The sequence below is a fragment of the Mus musculus genome, chromosome 4, assembly GCF_000001635.26.
Source record: "Mus musculus strain C57BL/6J chromosome 4, GRCm38.p6 C57BL/6J".
Lineage (NCBI taxonomy): Eukaryota > Metazoa > Chordata > Mammalia > Rodentia > Muridae > Mus > Mus musculus.
Window position 1 is genome coordinate 65,301,578 of NC_000070.6, and position 19,279 is coordinate 65,320,856.

Here is a 19,279-nt window from a genome sequence, read left to right on the forward strand (position 1 = left end):
CTAAGACTCACCCCATAATAGAAGGGATATTAGATTTTGGAAAATAATCCTCTCCCACTTTAGCCCATTCTGAACGTCATCAAAGTGCATCAAAAGATTCAATGTTCTGACAAGGTCTAGAACATTTCTCAATATGTGGGTCATGAACACTTTCAGCATTAAATTACCTTTTCACAGGGGTCACCTAAGGCCATCAGAAAACATTAATATTTATTAGTCATAACAGTAGCAAATTACAGTTATGAAGTAGCAATGAAAATAATTGTATAGTTTGGTGATCACAGCAACAGGAGTAACTATATTCAAGGGTGGCCACATCAGGAAGTTTGAGAATACTGCTCTGGAATAAAGAAATCTCACTGATCCCACTAGTTCACGACCACCACTCTTGTCTAAGCACAGAACCTGTTAATAAGGAAGTTCCCCAAAGTACAGAATATTTCCCTTAGATAGCAAAAAGAGACGGAACGTAAAAGCCCTCTTGTCATGGAGTTCCAGCGCTTCTGGAGCTTTTATTCTGTACTAACATTCCTAGTTGACAAGTACACCAAGCTCCATCCCATCACGGTTCTACATATCGCCTCTCCACTTTGCCTGGATCCCCGGGTCCCAAAACTTTGTAAATTTTCATCACATTTCATCCAGGTCTTACTTAGAATTTCTATTCTTCATAGATCCTTCCACTAAAATGAATCCCAATCCTCCCACCAAAACAATGGCTTGCAATCATTTCTCTTTGATTTTAATGATCTTATTTTATATGTCATTTTCTGCAGTTGTGTAGGTACTGGAGTACGTGTACTTTCTCTTCAATACCCAGGGTGATAGATACCTTATGTGTCCTCCTAACAGAACCATCCCCAGTGAGATGTCAGGTTCACATCTATTAAATGAATGAATGGATGGCAGTTTATTTGGTGACAGGCAAATCAGGAGACTGCTGCCGATGTCCGGATCAGGAGACCAGGGTACTGCACAGTTTTTCAGATTGAGCACGTACTCAATCTGAAAATTACTGAGCTGTACCTTGAGCGTAAACTTTCCTCATTCCCACACTCTGTTTCATTCTATGAAATTAAGTATTGCAGTTTTCTTAGTCTACTAAAGAAACATGGTGTGCACAGAGCAGGGAAGAGGCTGTGGTTCTCCTCGAATCGCCCCAGGATGTTTTCTTTCTGAATCCTGATAGGATGAAAACCCAGGGGCCTTCTGAGAGCACAGAGTCCAAATGTCCAAATTATAAGGCAGAGGTCAGAGAGACAATTCGGGAGCTCCCAGCTTACAGAGTAAGCTGTTTTGTTCATGTGGCTTTTGCCCAGAGCTTGAACAATGTGTGTAGTGCAATGCTTGTTGTCAAAACATACAGGCTGACTCCACAGTCACAGCCTCTCCCAGATCTCTGCATTGGTACAGCATGATGTTGCTCTAATTGCTCAGTAGGGGATACAGAATGCCACCTTGTTCAGAAGTTTGTAGGAGTGTGAGGAGACAAGAAAGCTACATCAAGAGAGCCTGAGCCCCGTATGAAAGGATTGTCCTTGTCTGGCTATTTTAAAAACTAGATTTGCTCATGAAATGTTTTGAGGGTTTTTACTTCCTCAAAAATCTGCTGCTCTGTCCCTCACTAGATAAGTTGAGTAGTTGAGAACATGAGTACCCAGATCCTGAACTCCCTCCTAAAATCAAAATAATGGTGGGGATCAGAATAGACATCATGAAGGTTCGGAGCATCCTTATGAAGATGCTCCTGGCCAAACATTTTTTTTTCCTTTTTTAGATTAAAAAAACAAAAAACAAACCCCCCCCAAAAAACCAAAACAAACAGAACAAAAACAACAGTAAAACAAATGCCAGGCACAATAGTGCATGCTTTCAATCACAGCACTTGGGAGGCAAAGGCAGATGAGACTCTGTGAGTTTGAGGCCAGGCTGGAGTACATAGTGACCTCCAGGACAGCGTGAGATACAGAAGGAGACCCTGTCTTGATGCCCCCCCCCACACACACACTAAAAAAAAAATACAAAACAAACAAACACATGAGGACACCAGGAAAACCATAGACTTGAGAATCTGGATGCAAATCTAGCTACCTCTATAGCCCTATCGCCTAAAACCAAGGTTTTAGGGTGAGCATAGATAAAGTTTTATACTGTGGGTTCTGCTACTGAAAACAATATTTCTTTTTCATTTTTAATATGTATTTTGGGGGAACTTTACATTTTTGAAAAAAATTTTATTAGATATTTTCTTTATTTACATTTCAGATGTTATCCCTTTCCTGGTTTCCCCTCCAACCCCCCCCTATCCCATTCCCCCTCCCCCTGCTTCTATGAGGGTGCTCCCTCACTCACCCACCCACTCCAGCTTCCCTGGCCTGGCATTCCCCTACACTGGGGCTTTGAGCCTTCTAGGACCAAGGGCCTCTCCTCCCATTGATGTCTGACAAGGCCGTAGAAGTTTCAAGCCATTGAAGTTGTTGCAACCAGTTGCTTCAATTTAGTTAGCATCTGGGTCCAAGCCATTTTTCTTCATAATGCACAGTATAACAGGATGTAACAGGCATTGTCTCTACCTACAGTAATGTTCTATTTCACACCCTAGAGTAAAGCTAGCTCTGAAGACCTTAGGGTCACACATAGGAGTGGGAATGTAAACAAGTAATTTATTCTTGCCAGGCTCCAATCTTTTCAACTATAAACCCAAATAACACTTAGTTCATAGGGTGACTGCAAGGATGACGTGAGCTCATTTAGATATGTTCTCAGTTATTAATTACTAATGTTCTTGAGTGCCTGGGTCCCTATAGCTTAATGGGAAAGGCTATCAAATCACAAAGGGGATTATGTCATTTTTACTCGTATTCTTAAAGATTAGTAAACATTTGGGTGCCTGGTAGGCACCTACATCCTGGACTTGAAATATGTCGAGTGGGAGGCAACAGTATGGAAGACAAGAAGGCAAAAATGTCTGTGATGAAACTCATCTAGAGACATAAAGGAATGCCTCCTATAGAATTAACTCTGATTTGAAGACTGTGCAGAATTCAGATTGGCTAGACAGTGAAGATAGCAGCCAGAGCAAGACATAAGGCATGGTTTCTGTGCATTTTCCTTAAGTATTTGTGAGTTACATTAAACTTCTAAAAGATGCTCCCTGCCACTGTCACTGGGCCTCATGGCTCTGTGAAGTGGCATAAACTTTCAGGTACACTGAGGCGCCAATAAATAACATATTTGCCCAAGTCACCCAATTCCTAGTTAACAAATCCAGCAGGCTGTGTGTTTAACATTAGCTACTGTTGGTTGAGGCTTAAAATGTGCTAGGAATTTGGCTCCACGTGTTTTATAAATTATCAGATCCAATTCTCCCCACAACTCTTGGAAGTCAGCACTCACTGAAGCATTCAAGTGAAAGGATTTGAATCCAGGATTGCCAGCCTCCATGTCTTGTATTCTTCATAAGCCATAACCATGACCAGGGAAATCGCTTTTGCCTGACTCAGTGCTCTTCTCTTCAGGGTTCGCTTCCTTAAATTTGGGAAGAGGCCTTCTAGCTAGAGTAGAGTTGGCTTGTGAGGAAATCCCTCTTCACCTTCTTCTTTCTTCCTCCCCAGCTGTGTGCATTTTGCCTGTCAAGCTGCCGACTGCCCAGAACTGGCCGTGGGGAATGCTTCTCTCAACTGTTCCAGCAACCACCACTACCATGGTGCCCAGTGCACTGTGAGCTGCCAGACAGGTTATGTGCTGCAGATACAGCGGGACGATGAGCTAATCAAGAGCCAGGTTTGTGGAGTCAGAGGAAAGGCTGGCAGGTGGAAAATATGCTCTCTGTAGAATCCCCAACACTGGAAATACTGTTACCACATAAGACAAATAAATTAAACCTCCCTTACCCCTTCCCACCCTCTCCTCTTTCCACCTATTTCTCAGATATATCTATACACACAACACAGTACACATATATGCATGTAGACTCACTACAATGAATGGATCGACCACATAGCCAACAAACAAATCTGCTGGAACTCTCTAAGAAGAGGGCTTCTGTCCAAGGAGTAGTATTACAGGCAGCATTTGTCAGTGTTGTTACAGAGAATTCAGATCTATGATCTAGGAATGAGATCATATTAGAATGAGATGCTGACCCTCAAAACTTCTGCATAATGGAATGAGCTATTTTAGGTAGATGGGTGTTTTCAGTCTATGAGTGTCTCATTCATTCATTCATTCATTCATTCATTCATTCATTCCAAACCATGAGTTCATCATAAATCAGTCTGTGCTAGGTCCTGAAGAAAGGAAGTTCTTACGAGTGATCTGCTCCATAGTGACTAGCTGAAAGCTCAGAGACAGAGAAAGACATACAAGGTTTTACAGGATTGGGGGGTGGTGCTTAAGGAAAATGCCCTGGAGGAAGTGACATAGGAACTGAGAAATGGTTTGATGGGCAGAGATGTGTCTGCAGGATACCAGCAAGAAACATATGCTCTGGTACTGGCAGAGGAGTGTATGTAGAAACCTGTTAGTATTGTAAGTGTAGCGCATGTGGAGACTGGTTTTTCTTTTTTTGAAAATCATGCAAGTCATGAGGCTAGAGGGTCAAACAGAGTCCACAGGTGCCAGATCCTGCCAGTTTACTTGGGACGTTTGAAGTTGTTATAGCAGCAAGAAGCTGTGGAAGGACATGGCATGATGAAATCCTGATAGACAAAGGCCTCATTTGGCTGCCCACGTGGGGGTGGCATGGAATGTAAGCAGTGAAGTCGACAGCGGACAGACTCAGGGAATGTTATCGATGGAACCCTTGTAAGTTGGGATCTGTCCTGGATGAATCTGTTGGGAGTGTGTAGAGATAATTTACACTGAAAACCCTGCTTTAGTCTGATGTTGCTCTAGGAGTGTCAGGTCCAAAGGGAGTGAGTGGGACAAGTTTAACAGCCCCATGCTTTGGAAATTCCAGAGCTGTCTCTATAGATGCAGCTTTTCCACAGCCCTCCCAGTAGACCAGGAGACTATTTGTGCTGCTAGCACACAGGGCTATGTTCTTTATTGCTGGGAACGCCTATTTGTGTAGAGCTTCTGGACTGGCTTGTCTTAGACACCTACTTCCGTGTGTCAGACATGGCAGGTCTGAACTCCTATGGAAACAATTAGGCTGACTTGGCAGTGAAAGACCTCTGCTCCCTTTGATGTGTACTTAGGAAGGGAAAATGTCCTTTGCTTTTAAAAAATCCCAAATCAACATTTGGCCTTCTCAACCCCCCAGGGGTTTGGCTGCTTCCTCCTTGAATGGAAGACTCTGGCCTGCCAATGACAGGCCTTCTCTTGGCACTATAGCATGGCCCCACCCTCCCACCTACACAGCCCTGCCATTTTCTAGTTTGGTTCAAATCGGCCAGACAGTTCACAGTTCATAAATGTGTTTCCTTTCGATGTATTTTTTTTCTTAATTATTCAGATTGTCTTTTCTCTGGAGCCACTAAATTTCAGAATAGACAGTAGCATATAGTGTTCCCTTGGGTCCAATCAATTCATGTTACCAACGGGAGACGTAGAGAGAGGACTCTCCCATGGAAAGTCATCAAGTCTCCTGTACCCAAAGGCACTCCCTAACTTAGTACCAAGGATTTAGCTATCTCTAAGCAAGCCCCTTCAAGAATAGATACCAAGATCAGCCTCTGATATCCTTCTATTTAATGTGTTTTAGAGTCTATTTTATAGAAAGTAGTTTTTCTCTGTGAGGTCTCTGAAGCTCAAGACTCTTATCATGTGATGAAATACCTGGAATACCTTATAGATTGCATTTCTTACCACATTATTTGGGTTCAAGTCACACTTAGCTTTTCTCTTAGTGGGTAACCCGAGATTGCTCATATAATATTTCTAGGCTTCCATTTCTGTGTCATTTAATGGGGATTAAAGTATCTAATCTGTACAGTTGAGGAGTTATTAAAAATGACTTTGAGTCAAACATTGAGAATGGGTTAGCTCTTTCCAAGATAAGACTCTGATGTACCACCTGTGGAGAAGAATATTTCCTCATTCATAGGAACGCCTATCTGCACCTGTCTGATCCCCATCATTGTACCTTTCTCTGTCTCTCAGGTAGGGCCAAGCATCACAGTGACATGTACCGAGGGCAAATGGAACAAGCAGGTGGCATGTGAGCCGGTGGACTGTGGTATCCCAGATCACCATCACGTCTATGCTGCCTCCTTCTCCTGTCCAGAGGGTACCACCTTTGGTAGAAGATGTTCTTTTCAGTGTCGCCACCCTGCCCAGCTGAAAGGTATTCTGAGTTCTTTATCTCAACCTGGCCTCTATCATCTCTGAGAGCTTAGTGGCTGTTTCCCAACCTCCTTCTGCATCTCAGGTACCATCAGGAAGATAGACTTGTGTCTGTCCTGGTTTCTTTTTACCATTTATATTCATGTCAACCATCTTGTTGTACAGCCAAGAATTAAAAGATGTGTACAATAATTTATATGTGAATAAAAATAGACATGAATACCCCCTTTAAAGTTTTGAAAATCTTGTAAGAATATGGTGGGAGAGGGGAACAAAAAGAGTTATATTTAAGCTGATATATCTAGTTTACTGTGGACATTTAAGACCCAGCACACCTAGTGAAGTGTGACTAGTCTTTCAATTTTCCAGTGGAAGAAACCTATTAATGGGGATTAAAGAACTTGCCTAAGGTTGCCATATTAGCGACGGAGACCATGTTGTAATCCAGGTGTGATTTGTCGTATCATGTCAGAGTATGAATGAAGAGTTAGTTGAGTGTGGGAATTTTGGGAGTATTTCTCAGTATTCTCTTAATAGCAGATAAACTACTGTGTATGGTTAAGATTTACGTACTGTGGTGCGCATCAAGAGTCTCATCAGTTGCTCAAAGGAAGATTGACGCCAAAGGTTTATGATCTTACAGCCTTTGGAGACAATAGCTGTGTGGTCAGAAGCCAAGGGAATGACCTGTACTAACACATAATAAAAAGTATTTGCTGGGTACTTGAGTGCTGTGATGGAAAAGGAATATAAGAATATATGACCCAACTTTAACTATAAGCTGTTCCTTAAGAAAAACAAAAGTGCATCTGGGCTTCATCCCATAGCTCCTCCTCATTTTCTATCAAAGATTTGAGTAAGATAGATATAGAATTTTCATTTGAGATTCTATGAAGATTAAAATTAAAGATAAGAGGGGAAGAAAAGAATGAAATTATTAAATGGTTGTCCCGAGGGGTTGCAACCACAGGTTGAGAACTCCTGATAGAATCTAAACAATCCAATCCCATTAGATGGCTCTGTCTGTCAATAAGATGTAGGGTGTAAGCTGGGCTGTGGTGGCGCATGCCTTTAATCCCAGCACTTGGGAGGCAGAGGCAGGCAGATTTCTGAGTTCGAGGCTAGCCTGGTCTACAAAGTGAGTTCCAGGACAGCCAGGGCTATACAGAGAAACCCTGTCTCGAAAAAACAAAACAAACAAACAAACAAACAAACAAATATGTAGGGTGTATTAATAACAAGAAAATCATACCTCTTTTAATTAGAGGCCCATGCAAAAAGAATCCAAATAAATTAGCATTGATTCTTAAAGCTCTCAGAATGGCAAATCCTTAAGCAAATCTTTCTGCCACTGTTTATGTGACTATGCATGAAGCGAATGGACATTGCTATAGAAGGGTGCTTCCATGGGAACTCACATTTTGCCCACCGATTGAAAATTCAGGGAAACACCTTGACTTTCCACAGCGGCCTGTGAGGACCAGCTGGTATTCCATGTAGCTTGGCTATCAGCATTATCTTGCCCAGAGATCCTTGTTCTGAGCTTCCTACTTGGGCCTGCTGGCAGCAAGGACTGGATGAGTTGCACTCTCACTTGGAGGTTCTTGATGGTACCTCACTTAAACTATCTCCTGTGTGTATGTGGGAGGGAGATACGGGTAGTAATGACTGTAGAATCAGAAAGTTCCATGTTGGATCCAGCAAAGAAGCTGATAACTTCCATATGGTGACATACATGTACCCACACATATCACACCTATACCTATGTACGTGAGTAAGAAATACACAAGATGCAGTAATAAGCTAAAAATAAGAAACCCCAGATACTACTGGTTTTGTCCTTCGCCAGCTGCTTGATCTTAGCTGAGCAACGTTGCTCCTGAGACCCACCACAGTCCTACTTAACAGATAAGCCTAGCAGTGCTCGCCATCAAAGAGCCTATGTCTTCCTATGTCTAATACTTGCCTTCCTCCATCCATGTTTGCACAGACATAATCAGTGTTCTGGATTCCTTTATTTTCCATCTTAAGAAGGATTTTCTGTCAATGACCCCTGAAAACAACTGCCTTATAGGACATTCTTCTTCCTTTTTAATATTTGGAAAGAAAACTGGGTTACCTTAGTAAGGGAATCTACATGTAAGGTGAGAAGCTATGTGGGTGGTAGAATCCTACTGTGTACCTGATCTGCCACTGCTCTGAATTCTTTACTCTATACGCCTTTCATTGAATGAAGTTTTGCAGTTTTTCTTTGGACAGGTTCATTGGTAGATATTCTCCTGTGGATGAAGTGTCTGATAGACCTTCTAGGAGTGCCAAGTCTGATGTAGCTTTAAGTTCTTTGGATCTCAGTAGCTTAGAGGTATACATTTAGAAGATTAGCTGTTTCTTTGGTTACCTCTCTGAATCTTTCACCTTCTTCCTTTCTTTTTCAAGGTCCATACATGGCTGAGACTCGCATTGATTACTTTTGAGAAATCAACCTAAAGTCCTTTGTGCCATGTTTCCTGCCCCACTGAGTCCCCCCCACCCCCCATCACTTCTTCTGTAACTTCTGTTAGTGTCTGATCCTCACCAAGAACAACAAAAGGGAGTATCTTTGCAATTGTAGCCGTTATAGCCTTTGGAAGGCTCGCTTGTCCTCATTCTAGGCCGGCAAACTGAATTCTGGTTCTCTGCAAACTGTGAGGGATCTGCATCCTTCCACATCTTAAAATGTTCAACTTAAAAAGTTGACTGAGAACTCGGAAGTAGGTTTTGATTAGGATTAGAAAGGCTGAACAACTCTTTCAAATTCACAAACAAATTCATAATGCTTCATTCATGCAACAAATGGAAATTGGAGAACTGCTGTATACTGGACAGTAGGCTAGGCTCTGGAAATAAAGAATGAGCAAAACATAGACCCTTATCTTAGGGCCTCAACAGGGACCACACTATATACAAACATCAAAAAGACAAAACAAAATAAACCCCAACCAACCTCCACCAACAAAACAGATTTAAGGGATGACATTTCACTTCGTGATTCTATTCTAATGACAACTTCAATGCAGTGTTTCCAGGCACACACTGTGATGTCACATATTTTGGGGAGACAATATGATGCTTGGATCCACATATAAATTGTGCCTTGATCAAAACAGGGTTACCGATCTACCAATTGCTTTAAACATTTATAATTTCCTTGTGGTGAGAATATTCAAAATCATTTCTTCTCATTATTTTGTAGTGTACAGCATACCATTATCAGCCACAGTTACCCTACTGTATCTTAGGATACAATAGCCAATTTTTCTTGGAAAGCCCTCTGAAAGGGATTTGGTCTACTGTATAATCTTTTAAGTAAGACAAATGCAATGAACACTACTCTTCTGTCACTACAGAATGCTTGCAGTTCTTTCATTCACATTAGAGAGTGGAATTTCCTTAAACACATTTGGAGACAGGCTAAGCAAGACTAATTTGCTGACTTTAAAAGATCATATATATATATATATCTAAGTCTGTAACAATAATTAAAGAAAATATGGCATAATTTAAAAAAAAGAGCAAGGAGGGATATATGTATACAGGGTGTTATGGGGGAGAAAGAGAAGAGGGAAATGTTATAATTAGATGAAAATCTCAAAAAATAAACAAAATAGTAAAACATCAAGCTTTAGAAGATGAACAGTGTCTTGAAGAACAGTTAAGAACACTTCCAGCTTTTGCAGAGCACCCAGATTAGATTCCCAAACCCCACATAATGGTTCATAAGCATCTATAACTCCAGTTATAGAGATATAACACCCTGTTCTGCACTCCATGGGCACTAGGGAAATACATCATACATATATACTTGCAGGCAAAATACTAATACAATAAATTAGAATAAAATTGTACACACATAAAAATAAATAAATCCTAAAAAACTTAAAAACAATGAACAAATGAAATGACAGAGTACCCCAACTGGTGAGAACCTAGTGTCTGATATCTATACTTTCATACTGTGCTAGAAATGTCAGCCTTCACTTCATTTTACGACTTAAGTCATATTCTCCAGAAAGCACAGGTTGGGGAATATGAAGAGTGAGATATGGTACTGATGAGGTTATAAGTGTCTCTTCTACAGCCAGTTAAACATAGAAACAATGAGAGCTTATTGTATAGGAGGAATTTAGAAGGAGAGATTAGAACATGCCTGAGTGGTCAAAACTCTAGATAGTCTATCCATCCTCCAACAGTGACTGGTTTGATGCTGATATCAGCAGCATTCACTCAATGTTCTTTTGTGCATGTTTTAAATGTATGTATTTGTGACCAAAACCAAAAATCCCTCATTGCAGTAAACATCCTTCAGAGTATATGGGCCATTTTCAAAGGCACAGAGTGTATATGCCATACAGTGCTTTCTTCAGAGCCACTGGGTAAATGCAGGAAGAAGGATAGATAGCTAGGGACTGGAAATCCGGATCCTGCAGAGTCCATTGCCAGCATTTCTAGACTGGTTGTGAGGGTGGGGAACATATCCATGGCTCTGAATCACAGTCCTGCTCTACCCTGCTCATTCGTTCAGCACTGTCTGATAACTCCTATTTGCTCTCTCCTAGAATGGCCATTTTCTGTTTGATTCTTTCCTCTTGGTTAACATTCTGCAATCCTCATATCATCTCACAACAAAGAATTACACCCTTCATTTAACAGTTTATAGCATTTGAAGCTGATACAGCCCCAACACTTTGGTAAAAACATTCCACTTTAGTGGTAGATATTTTATCACCCTTGAGCAGTTTGGAAAGGCCACCATTCTCATCAAACTAATGATAGATACATCTGGCATTCCCAAACACCTTGCCACAATAACTAATCCCCACAACAATATAGGGAAGTTCTGGTCCTGTTGCTCTGGAAGTGTCTTTGCTTTGATGAAAGCTCAATGAATCACCCTTTCACTCTTTTCTCTTTCCATGGGAATGGAAAATATCTAGTTATGGTAGTATAGCTTACCATGTGCATTTTCTTGGGGTTTGAAAACACTATTGTCTCACGTCCTCCAGATGAACCATACTGACAAGACAGTGAATCACAGGAAATGAATGGTAAGAGGAGACTCAGGAGTGAACATAAAATTGCAAAAACAATTCTCATCTTCCTCCTTTCTTCATTTTTATCCTAGGTGGTACTTGCTACCACCATCAAGGATACTAGCTAATTCATATTTGATGATAATTTGTCATGCTCCTTCATATACCATTAGATTACAAGCACTGCATGCGTGGGTTTTTTTTTTTGTCTTGTTTCATACATTGCTTTGCTTCTAATATATAAAGTATCCATCATGCCACAAGCACTAAACAGAAGTTGGCTGAAGGATTGTAGGTCACTGTGCATCTCACATATGTCCTGTCCAACATTCTTGTGTAAGTGTGATGTTAACAGAGGGAGGAAGGAAGGATACAGGTTAATGAGCAAGCAAGGGCATTAAGGGCACTTTGATAGATGCTTTTTAAGAGTGTCACTGTAATTTAATCTACTGAGTTTGGAAAGGCAAAAATCCTCCATTCTTCCTATGGACACAAAAATTAAGATTGGGCCATCCTGTGTGGAAAAATAAAGGTTTTTGCTGAACATATAGACACAATCTTATTGTATAAACAACTCTATCTGTAGTTAGACAAACTTGGTTTTGAATCTTTTGTTTTTTTTTGATACTCACAAGCTGTAAGAGCTTGATCAATCTATCCCCTCCTTTTGCAAATGAGAATTACCATGCTACGCACCCTGCATTTCAAAAGCACTCTGTGCATAGTAACTGCTCAATAAAAGTCAGTTTTCTTCCTGTCACTGATGGTCTCCCTGCTCCGCCTCAAGTCCAGAGACTCCCATGTGCCCCCAGCACTGGCTGCAAACCCCATTTGGTATTAACCAATCAGAAGAGAAGCAGTGAAGAAACACCCATTGCAGGTCCTCCTCTAATTGCCTTGAGTTTGGGAATGGTTATGCCTTCATAATACATGAGCTGGCAATGAAAAGCCTCACTTCTGGCTTTTACTTTTATCTTCATTGACCCCCATCAGGCAAGTATCCTGAAGGCAATCAGCACTCTGTAAGAGCTGGCTGGCCCTTGTGGCGGGAAGTAATGCTCTCTCAACTTCTCTGGCAGAACTTCCCAGAGAACTGGGGTCTGAATAAAAAAAATAAATAAAATAAAAATTATCCTCCTAAAAAGATGGTATTGTCACATCCAGGTATGAGGAAGCCAGGACAGGAACAGGGCCCAGTCCCAGAGATACCCCTGGGTCACAAAGGTCTCTGTTAGTAGGGCTGATACCATTTAGGCTGATTCCACTGTCTCAGGCAAAGATACGCACCTGCAGGGCACAGGGATGCAGGGCCAAGGAAGGGTGTTTTGTTTTGTTTTGTTTTGTTTTGTTTTGTTTTGTTTTGTTTTGTTTTGTTTCTGTGCAGCATATGAGGTACAGAATGGTTTGGATTTTAATGCGCTGTTAAGAAAAAAAGGGGGGGGGGTAAGTCTAACTTCCATGGATGCCTGCTTTGTAAGAACTGCCCAGCACACTCCAGAGATACTGAGTTCTTAGAGGAAGGCATTGGAATTCTAACCAGGGATCCCAAGGGACCACATATTGGTTAAAATCCAGGCAGCTCATGTGTTATCTTAGATGTTTCGGGGCTCATTCTTCTACTAAACCTGTCTTCCTGTGTCTTCCAGGCAACAACAGCTTTCTGACCTGTATGGAAGATGGACTGTGGTCCTTCCCAGAGGCCTTGTGTGAGCTCATGTGCCTCGCCCCACCCCCAGTTCCCAATGCGGACCTACAGACAGCCCGGTGTCGAGAGAACAAGCACAAGGTGGGCTCCTTCTGCAAGTACAAGTGTAAACCTGGATACCACGTGCCTGGCTCATCTCGGAAGTCCAAGAAGTAAGTGCCGCTAGGGTCATAGCCATAGACCTTGAGAAGGAGGACAGTAGGGTCATAGCCATAGACCTTGAGAAGGAGGACAGTAGGGTCATAGCCATAGACCTTGAGAAGGAGGACAGTAGGGTCATAGCCATAGACCTTGAGAAGGACAGTAGGGTCATAGCCATAGACCTTGAGAAGGAGGACAGTCAGATCTGGCTAGCTCTTTGGAACGAAATGTTTTCAGCTTTGCTGGAGGCCATACCAAGTAGTCGGCTCCCATGCTGCCCTATAGAAAAGACATGGAAGAGTGGGTATTTCATCAGGGTAGTGGTTTATTTTTCTCAGGCCTCCTGGTTTTTTGGGGACAGCAATATGAAGGCTGTAAGTTACCACACAGTGTTGTCATGATGCAGAAAAAGTTGCAAAAATGCCTTGCCCAAAGTACTTGCTCAAGAAATACTGAGTATTTGTGTCACCATTGTACAGATACCCCTCAATACACACTGCAAAGAAAAGAGAAGACAAGGGGCTGATGGGGATTGAGGTTCATCTCAAACCTCATTTGGTACCCATCTCCAACAATGTTGCTCAATGGATACAGTTTCCTTCATTCTTTATTGTTATTATTATTAGAGATTATTACATAATTATACGATTTCTCTTTCTCTTTCATCTCTCTAATACCTGCCCATGTTATATTCCCTTGCTCTTTCCAAATTTATGATGAATTATTTTTGTTAAGTACATATGTGTATATATACACATTATATGTATATATATTTATGTAATATATGTATATATGTATTTATGTAATATATGTATATGTATATATATTTTGGTCTGTTCAGTTGATATAACATTACATACACACATCTCTGTCTATATAGCTATCTGTATTTAAGGGAAGAATATTATTTCTCCTGCTTTCAGCATTCTTTAGGTCATAAACTTCCCCTTTAAATGTTAGCAGTCAATTGGTGCCATCCTTGTTTAGGTCATATTTAAGCAACCATGTTGATGGGAGTTCATGGTGCTAGCTTGATATTTCTAGGAATAAAAATATGATAGCAACTTCCTGTTCCTCTGGTTTTACAGCTTTTCCCTCTCTGTTTCTGCACCGCTGAGCCTTAGATGCAGGAGTTGTGTTGTAGATGCATCACTTGGCACTGGGCTCCACAGCTCTGCATTTTGACCCGTTGTTGCTTTCTGTAAGCGTCTCTATCATGCATGTCTCTTGCATCCCTCATACAGCCAGCAGATTATGAATACAAAGACAATGGTAGGTGCCCTGTTAGTGCTCAGATTCAAGCCCTCTGATCCTTACAATAATTATTCTTTCATCTTTCCTGAAGACGGGCTTTCAAGACTCAATGTACTCAAGATGGCAGCTGGCAAGAGGGAACTTGTGTGCCGGTGACTTGTGACCCACCTCCACCCAAATTCCATGGGCTCTATCAATGCACTAATGGCTTCCAGTTCAATAGTGAGTGCAGGATCAAGTGTGAAGACAGTGATGCCTCCCAGGTAAGCCCACTAAAACCTTAGATCACAGCCTTCTTCTCTCTCTTAAACAGCTGCTATCTTAGGGGGCTCTGTCTCCACAGTAAACCTTATAAAATGACAATATCACCATTGCAGAAGCTGAGAAGTGGGACTTCCAGTATCTTCTTTTGTAAGATCTCCTAACTGTATTTTCTCTCCACAAGCCTGTTTTATTCAGAGATTCTTAGCTTTGAGAATTTTTTAAGCATTAGAACTATTAGACACTTATTGAGAAATGTTAAAGAAACACATGTATACCCTCTTAGCAGTTAAGGTTGATTTGTTATGTCATTCTGATAGGAGTGTCTAGGACTTTAATCGGCTCTGCCCACTTCTACAACCCACGTTTTTCTTAAAGCTTTTTTTTTTCTTTCTTTCTTAAAGCTTTTACAGACACAAGGCAGTCATGATCATCAGACATCACTTGGCCCTGGAAGCCTATAAACAGGGGTTTCTGAAGGTTGGGAGAATACTTCAGAGTACAGTGTGGAACAAAGGAGAACAGAAGGGGCCAGCATGGCTTTGAGTGTTATCTCAAGCCAGATCTATCTAAAGGATAAGTCTAGTGCTCCTGCCTGCCTCTGCTGAAGGGACTTTGTGAAAAAACAAAACAAAACAAAACAAAACAAAACCCAAAAACAACACACTTCAGCTTTGATATCCAACCTCTACTACCCAGATGGACAAGTAGGGAGGCCCAAAAGCAAAATGAAAATTGAAAAGAATGCAGAAGTCCCCTCCCCCCATTTCCACAGAACCCACCACTCAGATTTGACAGGCTAGCTCTGCCACTCATGGGTGTGTGAGGGTCACCAGCCAGGTGAAGCTGGAATATAGTTGCTCACTGTTCTTTCTTTATTATTTATTAGCCTCCAAATCCTAAACTAAGACCCTTAGCATCTCTTTCTTCCTTTTTCCACATTTAAGCTACTCCCAAACGTACTCAGTGTTCCTAAAATACCCCCTAAAGCTGTTCCTAAGTACCCAAAGCAACTACCCTAATTAAAAAAACAAACACTGCAGTGCCCCCCCCCTACTCTACAGCCTCTTGATCATGTCTTTCCTTGTCATCCCAAGTTTTTGGCTTCAAGCCCTTCTAGGCAGCATCTTTTTGTTTCCTAGGGATAAAATCCAACCTATTAGACAGTATTTCAGATGCTGTTCCCACCCCCAGAAGACCCGGGTTCCCTATCCTATCTATGAATCTCTGGTAAGCACTTTCCTCATTTGGTCTAGATGCCTGACTACTTGTTATTCACCTTTCTGAGAAGCAGGACTTCCAGAATCTCCTTTTGTAAGATCTCCGAGCTGCAATTTCTCTCTACAAACCTATTTGGTTCAGAGATTCTTCCCTTTGAATAATCCCTCTTCTAAGAGTCCTCTGCAGGTCCCCTCCACACCTGGACTCAGCTGTATCTCCCTCAGGCTAACAACTCATAGCAGCAGCCACCCATGCTAAGTTTCTGATTTATTTCACAGTGGTCCTATCCGAGGTTGTAAAGTCTTCTACTGCCCCCTTTCAGTGACTGTATGCCTTCAGCACTTAGTACCGTGGCTAGGCACCTAGTAGGTCCGTAGGAAGTGACAGACAAATTAGGAGCTGGGTGCCCCTTCTGTGGATAAGCTGACTTTAGTAGGTATTGCCTCCAAGTCTTGAGCATCATCCATTCACGGGTGTCTAGGGTACTCTAGGATGCTGGCGGTCACTCCTGGGAATCACTCCTAGGAACCATGTGGGTCCTCTAGCATCTAGGAAGCAGGAGTCCTGGAATAAGCAGGGACTTTCAAAGACTGATCAACTTCCCTTTCACTCCCTCACATAGAACTGTGGGTAACAGTGATCTCTGAGCCAAATAATATTCTGGCCATGGCCATGTTATCAAACTGAAACCCAGCCTGCCTGCCGCCTGCCAAGGAGCTTTCATGGGCAGTTTGTATTTAAAGGAGAGGAAAATGTAAATTCATCAGAGGACTGGAGTGTTGCTGTTTGGCAGCGGGTGGAGAGGCTAGACTCGAAGGAGCAGGGTATGGCTTGTCAGCTCAAAGAATGAGGGGGTGTGTGCCAAATGGGCTCTTTACACAATTGACGTTTCTAGTTTGTACTAAGAATGAATTTCCTCTACCCTCAGACCAAGGGCCTGAGAGCCAACGCCAGTGTTCACCTCAGATTCCCTCTCGCTGCCTGTAAACACAGCAGGAACGCAATGCCCACGCTTCTTGAATCCCGTGGCTTATATGGAACAGAGATTCTTAGTTTTCCAAACAAGCTACAGATCCTGGCATAGAAGGGCAGAGGCTACTACAGGGGAGACTCTCATACTGCCTCCACTGCTACTACTGGCAGGATTTTTAAAATTCCACTTCGTTGAGTCCTCCAAGGGAGCCAGCAGGATGTGAGACCTGAGTTCAAATGCTGACTTTACCACCCTACCCCTTGACTGAGGGACAAATTACTTAATCCATCAAGCTTCGGTTTCCCTGTGTGTAACCGGAGGAGGAATAACAAAGCCTGCCTCTCAATTTATTGGTGATAGCAGGGAATAGATGTGGGTAAATTCAGAGAGGTCTGGGGAGTGGACATATGCCACAGTAAGCATCAGCCCCCAGGAAAGTACAAATAGACTAGTCTGCTTTTATGGTCATAGCAGTAGAGAGATCTCTGATGCTTATTTAAGCTTCTAGAGAGTCCTAAAAACACAGGCAATAGATTGGAAGATAGCCCTATGCTGGCTACCTCCCCCAAAGTCACAAAAGTGGCACTTAACCATCTGAGCTGTGTGGAAACTTCTTAACTTGCCCAAATAGAATCTGTGTCTACCAGATCTGTTCTGTGTCTCCAGACACATGTCACTGAAGTATTTAGAATATGGTTATAATGTACAGGTAGTTAAATATTAAATTACACTTAATATTACAACATTTTTAAACATGTGAAGTATACCTGTAATTAATTCCTACCTGTGGGAAGTGGAGGAAGAAAGATTAGCAGTTCAAGGCTAGCCTTGACTACACAGTGAGTTTGAGGCAAGCCTCAGCTGTATGAAACATGAAACCTTTTCTCAACCACGTCATTTTACCTATTTGTTTTTTGATACACTCTCTCACTGTGTAGTCCAGGCATGCCTCCCTTGACCTCATGACAGCCCTTCTTTCCTTGCCTCCTCAGTGCTGAGATTTTAGGTGTGAGCTATTATATCGGGCCTCATAGTTCACATTTAAATGGACATACTCATACTTACATATTCAACATTTCAGTTCTGATGTTTTAGAGTGTTCCTGTCCCATTACATCATGTTGGGTAGCCTAAATAATCATAACATTGATTTTTAATGTGAGGAGTTTAAGGGTGCCAGACTGGTGTTAACAGATTTTTTTTTTTCATTCTGGTAGTTCAAAACAACCCTCTGTCCCCCAAAGAAAGAAATCATCTTGCCACTCTATGAACACAGAAGAAAGACCTACAGCATCTAAATCTTTGCCTATAACTCTGAGTCTGTAGGTGGTATTGAGACTACTCAGCCATTCTCTTTCACTGTCACCAGACCCTTCCTGGGCAGGCTGGTGGCAAAGGGTGAAGTTTGTTCTCCAGACAGCTGGCAAGAAATAAGAAGTGCTAATCCTCTCTTGACTTAATGGGACTTAGAAGGTATTGAATGTATGGAGAGATAATGTAGTCCCAGGACATAGTGAAAAGCTCTGCGTGAGTTTTGCAACTGACTAGAGGAGTTGCCAGTCTTTGGAGAGGATCAGGGTCTATGGCAGACACTTGAAGCACAAGAAGACAAAGGCTACATGGGCCAAGTAGTACAACTAATAATGGATCTCCAGAACTCAGCAGGAGTTCCTGCAAGACAAGAAGGAGAAGAGTAGAATCAACAGCTTACCCATTTACTTGTTGGGAAGACAGAGGGTGACTATGTAGTCGTTTCTGCATGATAGCATAGAGCTGGCTCAGACTAAGCGAGCTCTGCCATGGATGCAGAACTCCATGGTGATATAGTTTATGGGTGCAGAAACAGTTTCTTGTTTCAGGGTTACCTTGAGAAAGAGAGAGAAATTGCAGTATCATCTGCCATACGACTTTGGCAAACGCTCAGAGACTATCATGAAACCCACTCACTTAGCTTACAGATGTCTCCGCTGACACCCGGAAAGGAAAGCCACACAAGTTACCAGCAGAGCCAGGTCTCAAACCAAATAACAGCACAAGTGATTTTTTTTTCCCAACCCACCCTTACTCCTAGGGATACTCATGACATTTGCATGGTTGCTTCATACTGATTCTTTCACATAAATACATTGGACATTTCTGTTCTACTTACACATGCATACGTGGAAGGGTTCCGGGGTAAGGGGGAGTGTGCTGTTTTATACAAGTAGGAAGGACATGGTAGATCCAGACTTCCATAACTGATGTTCACCCTGTCCCCTGCCACCTGCCTCTGGGTGACTTTGATGGTATAACAGCCCTCTGCCATGGTGTGAGTTATTTTTTCCCCTCTACCCATTGTCTTTCCCCTTTGTTTGTTCCCTTTCCAAGG

At 42.0% G+C, this 19,279-nt stretch overlaps 1 protein-coding gene across 1 annotated transcript in view; it reads left to right on the plus strand.

The window, feature by feature from the left end:
• Positions 1–19,279, plus strand: part of Pappa (pregnancy-associated plasma protein A) — a 233,336-nt gene that overhangs the window by 177,404 nt on the left and 36,653 nt on the right. The window contains exons 14-17 of the mRNA NM_021362.1: positions 3,615–3,783; positions 6,106–6,289; positions 13,004–13,214; positions 14,549–14,720. Of these exons, the coding sequence (NP_067337.1) occupies positions 3,615–3,783; positions 6,106–6,289; positions 13,004–13,214; positions 14,549–14,720 (736 nt within the window). The remainder of the gene's footprint in view (positions 1–3,614; positions 3,784–6,105; positions 6,290–13,003; positions 13,215–14,548; positions 14,721–19,279) is intronic.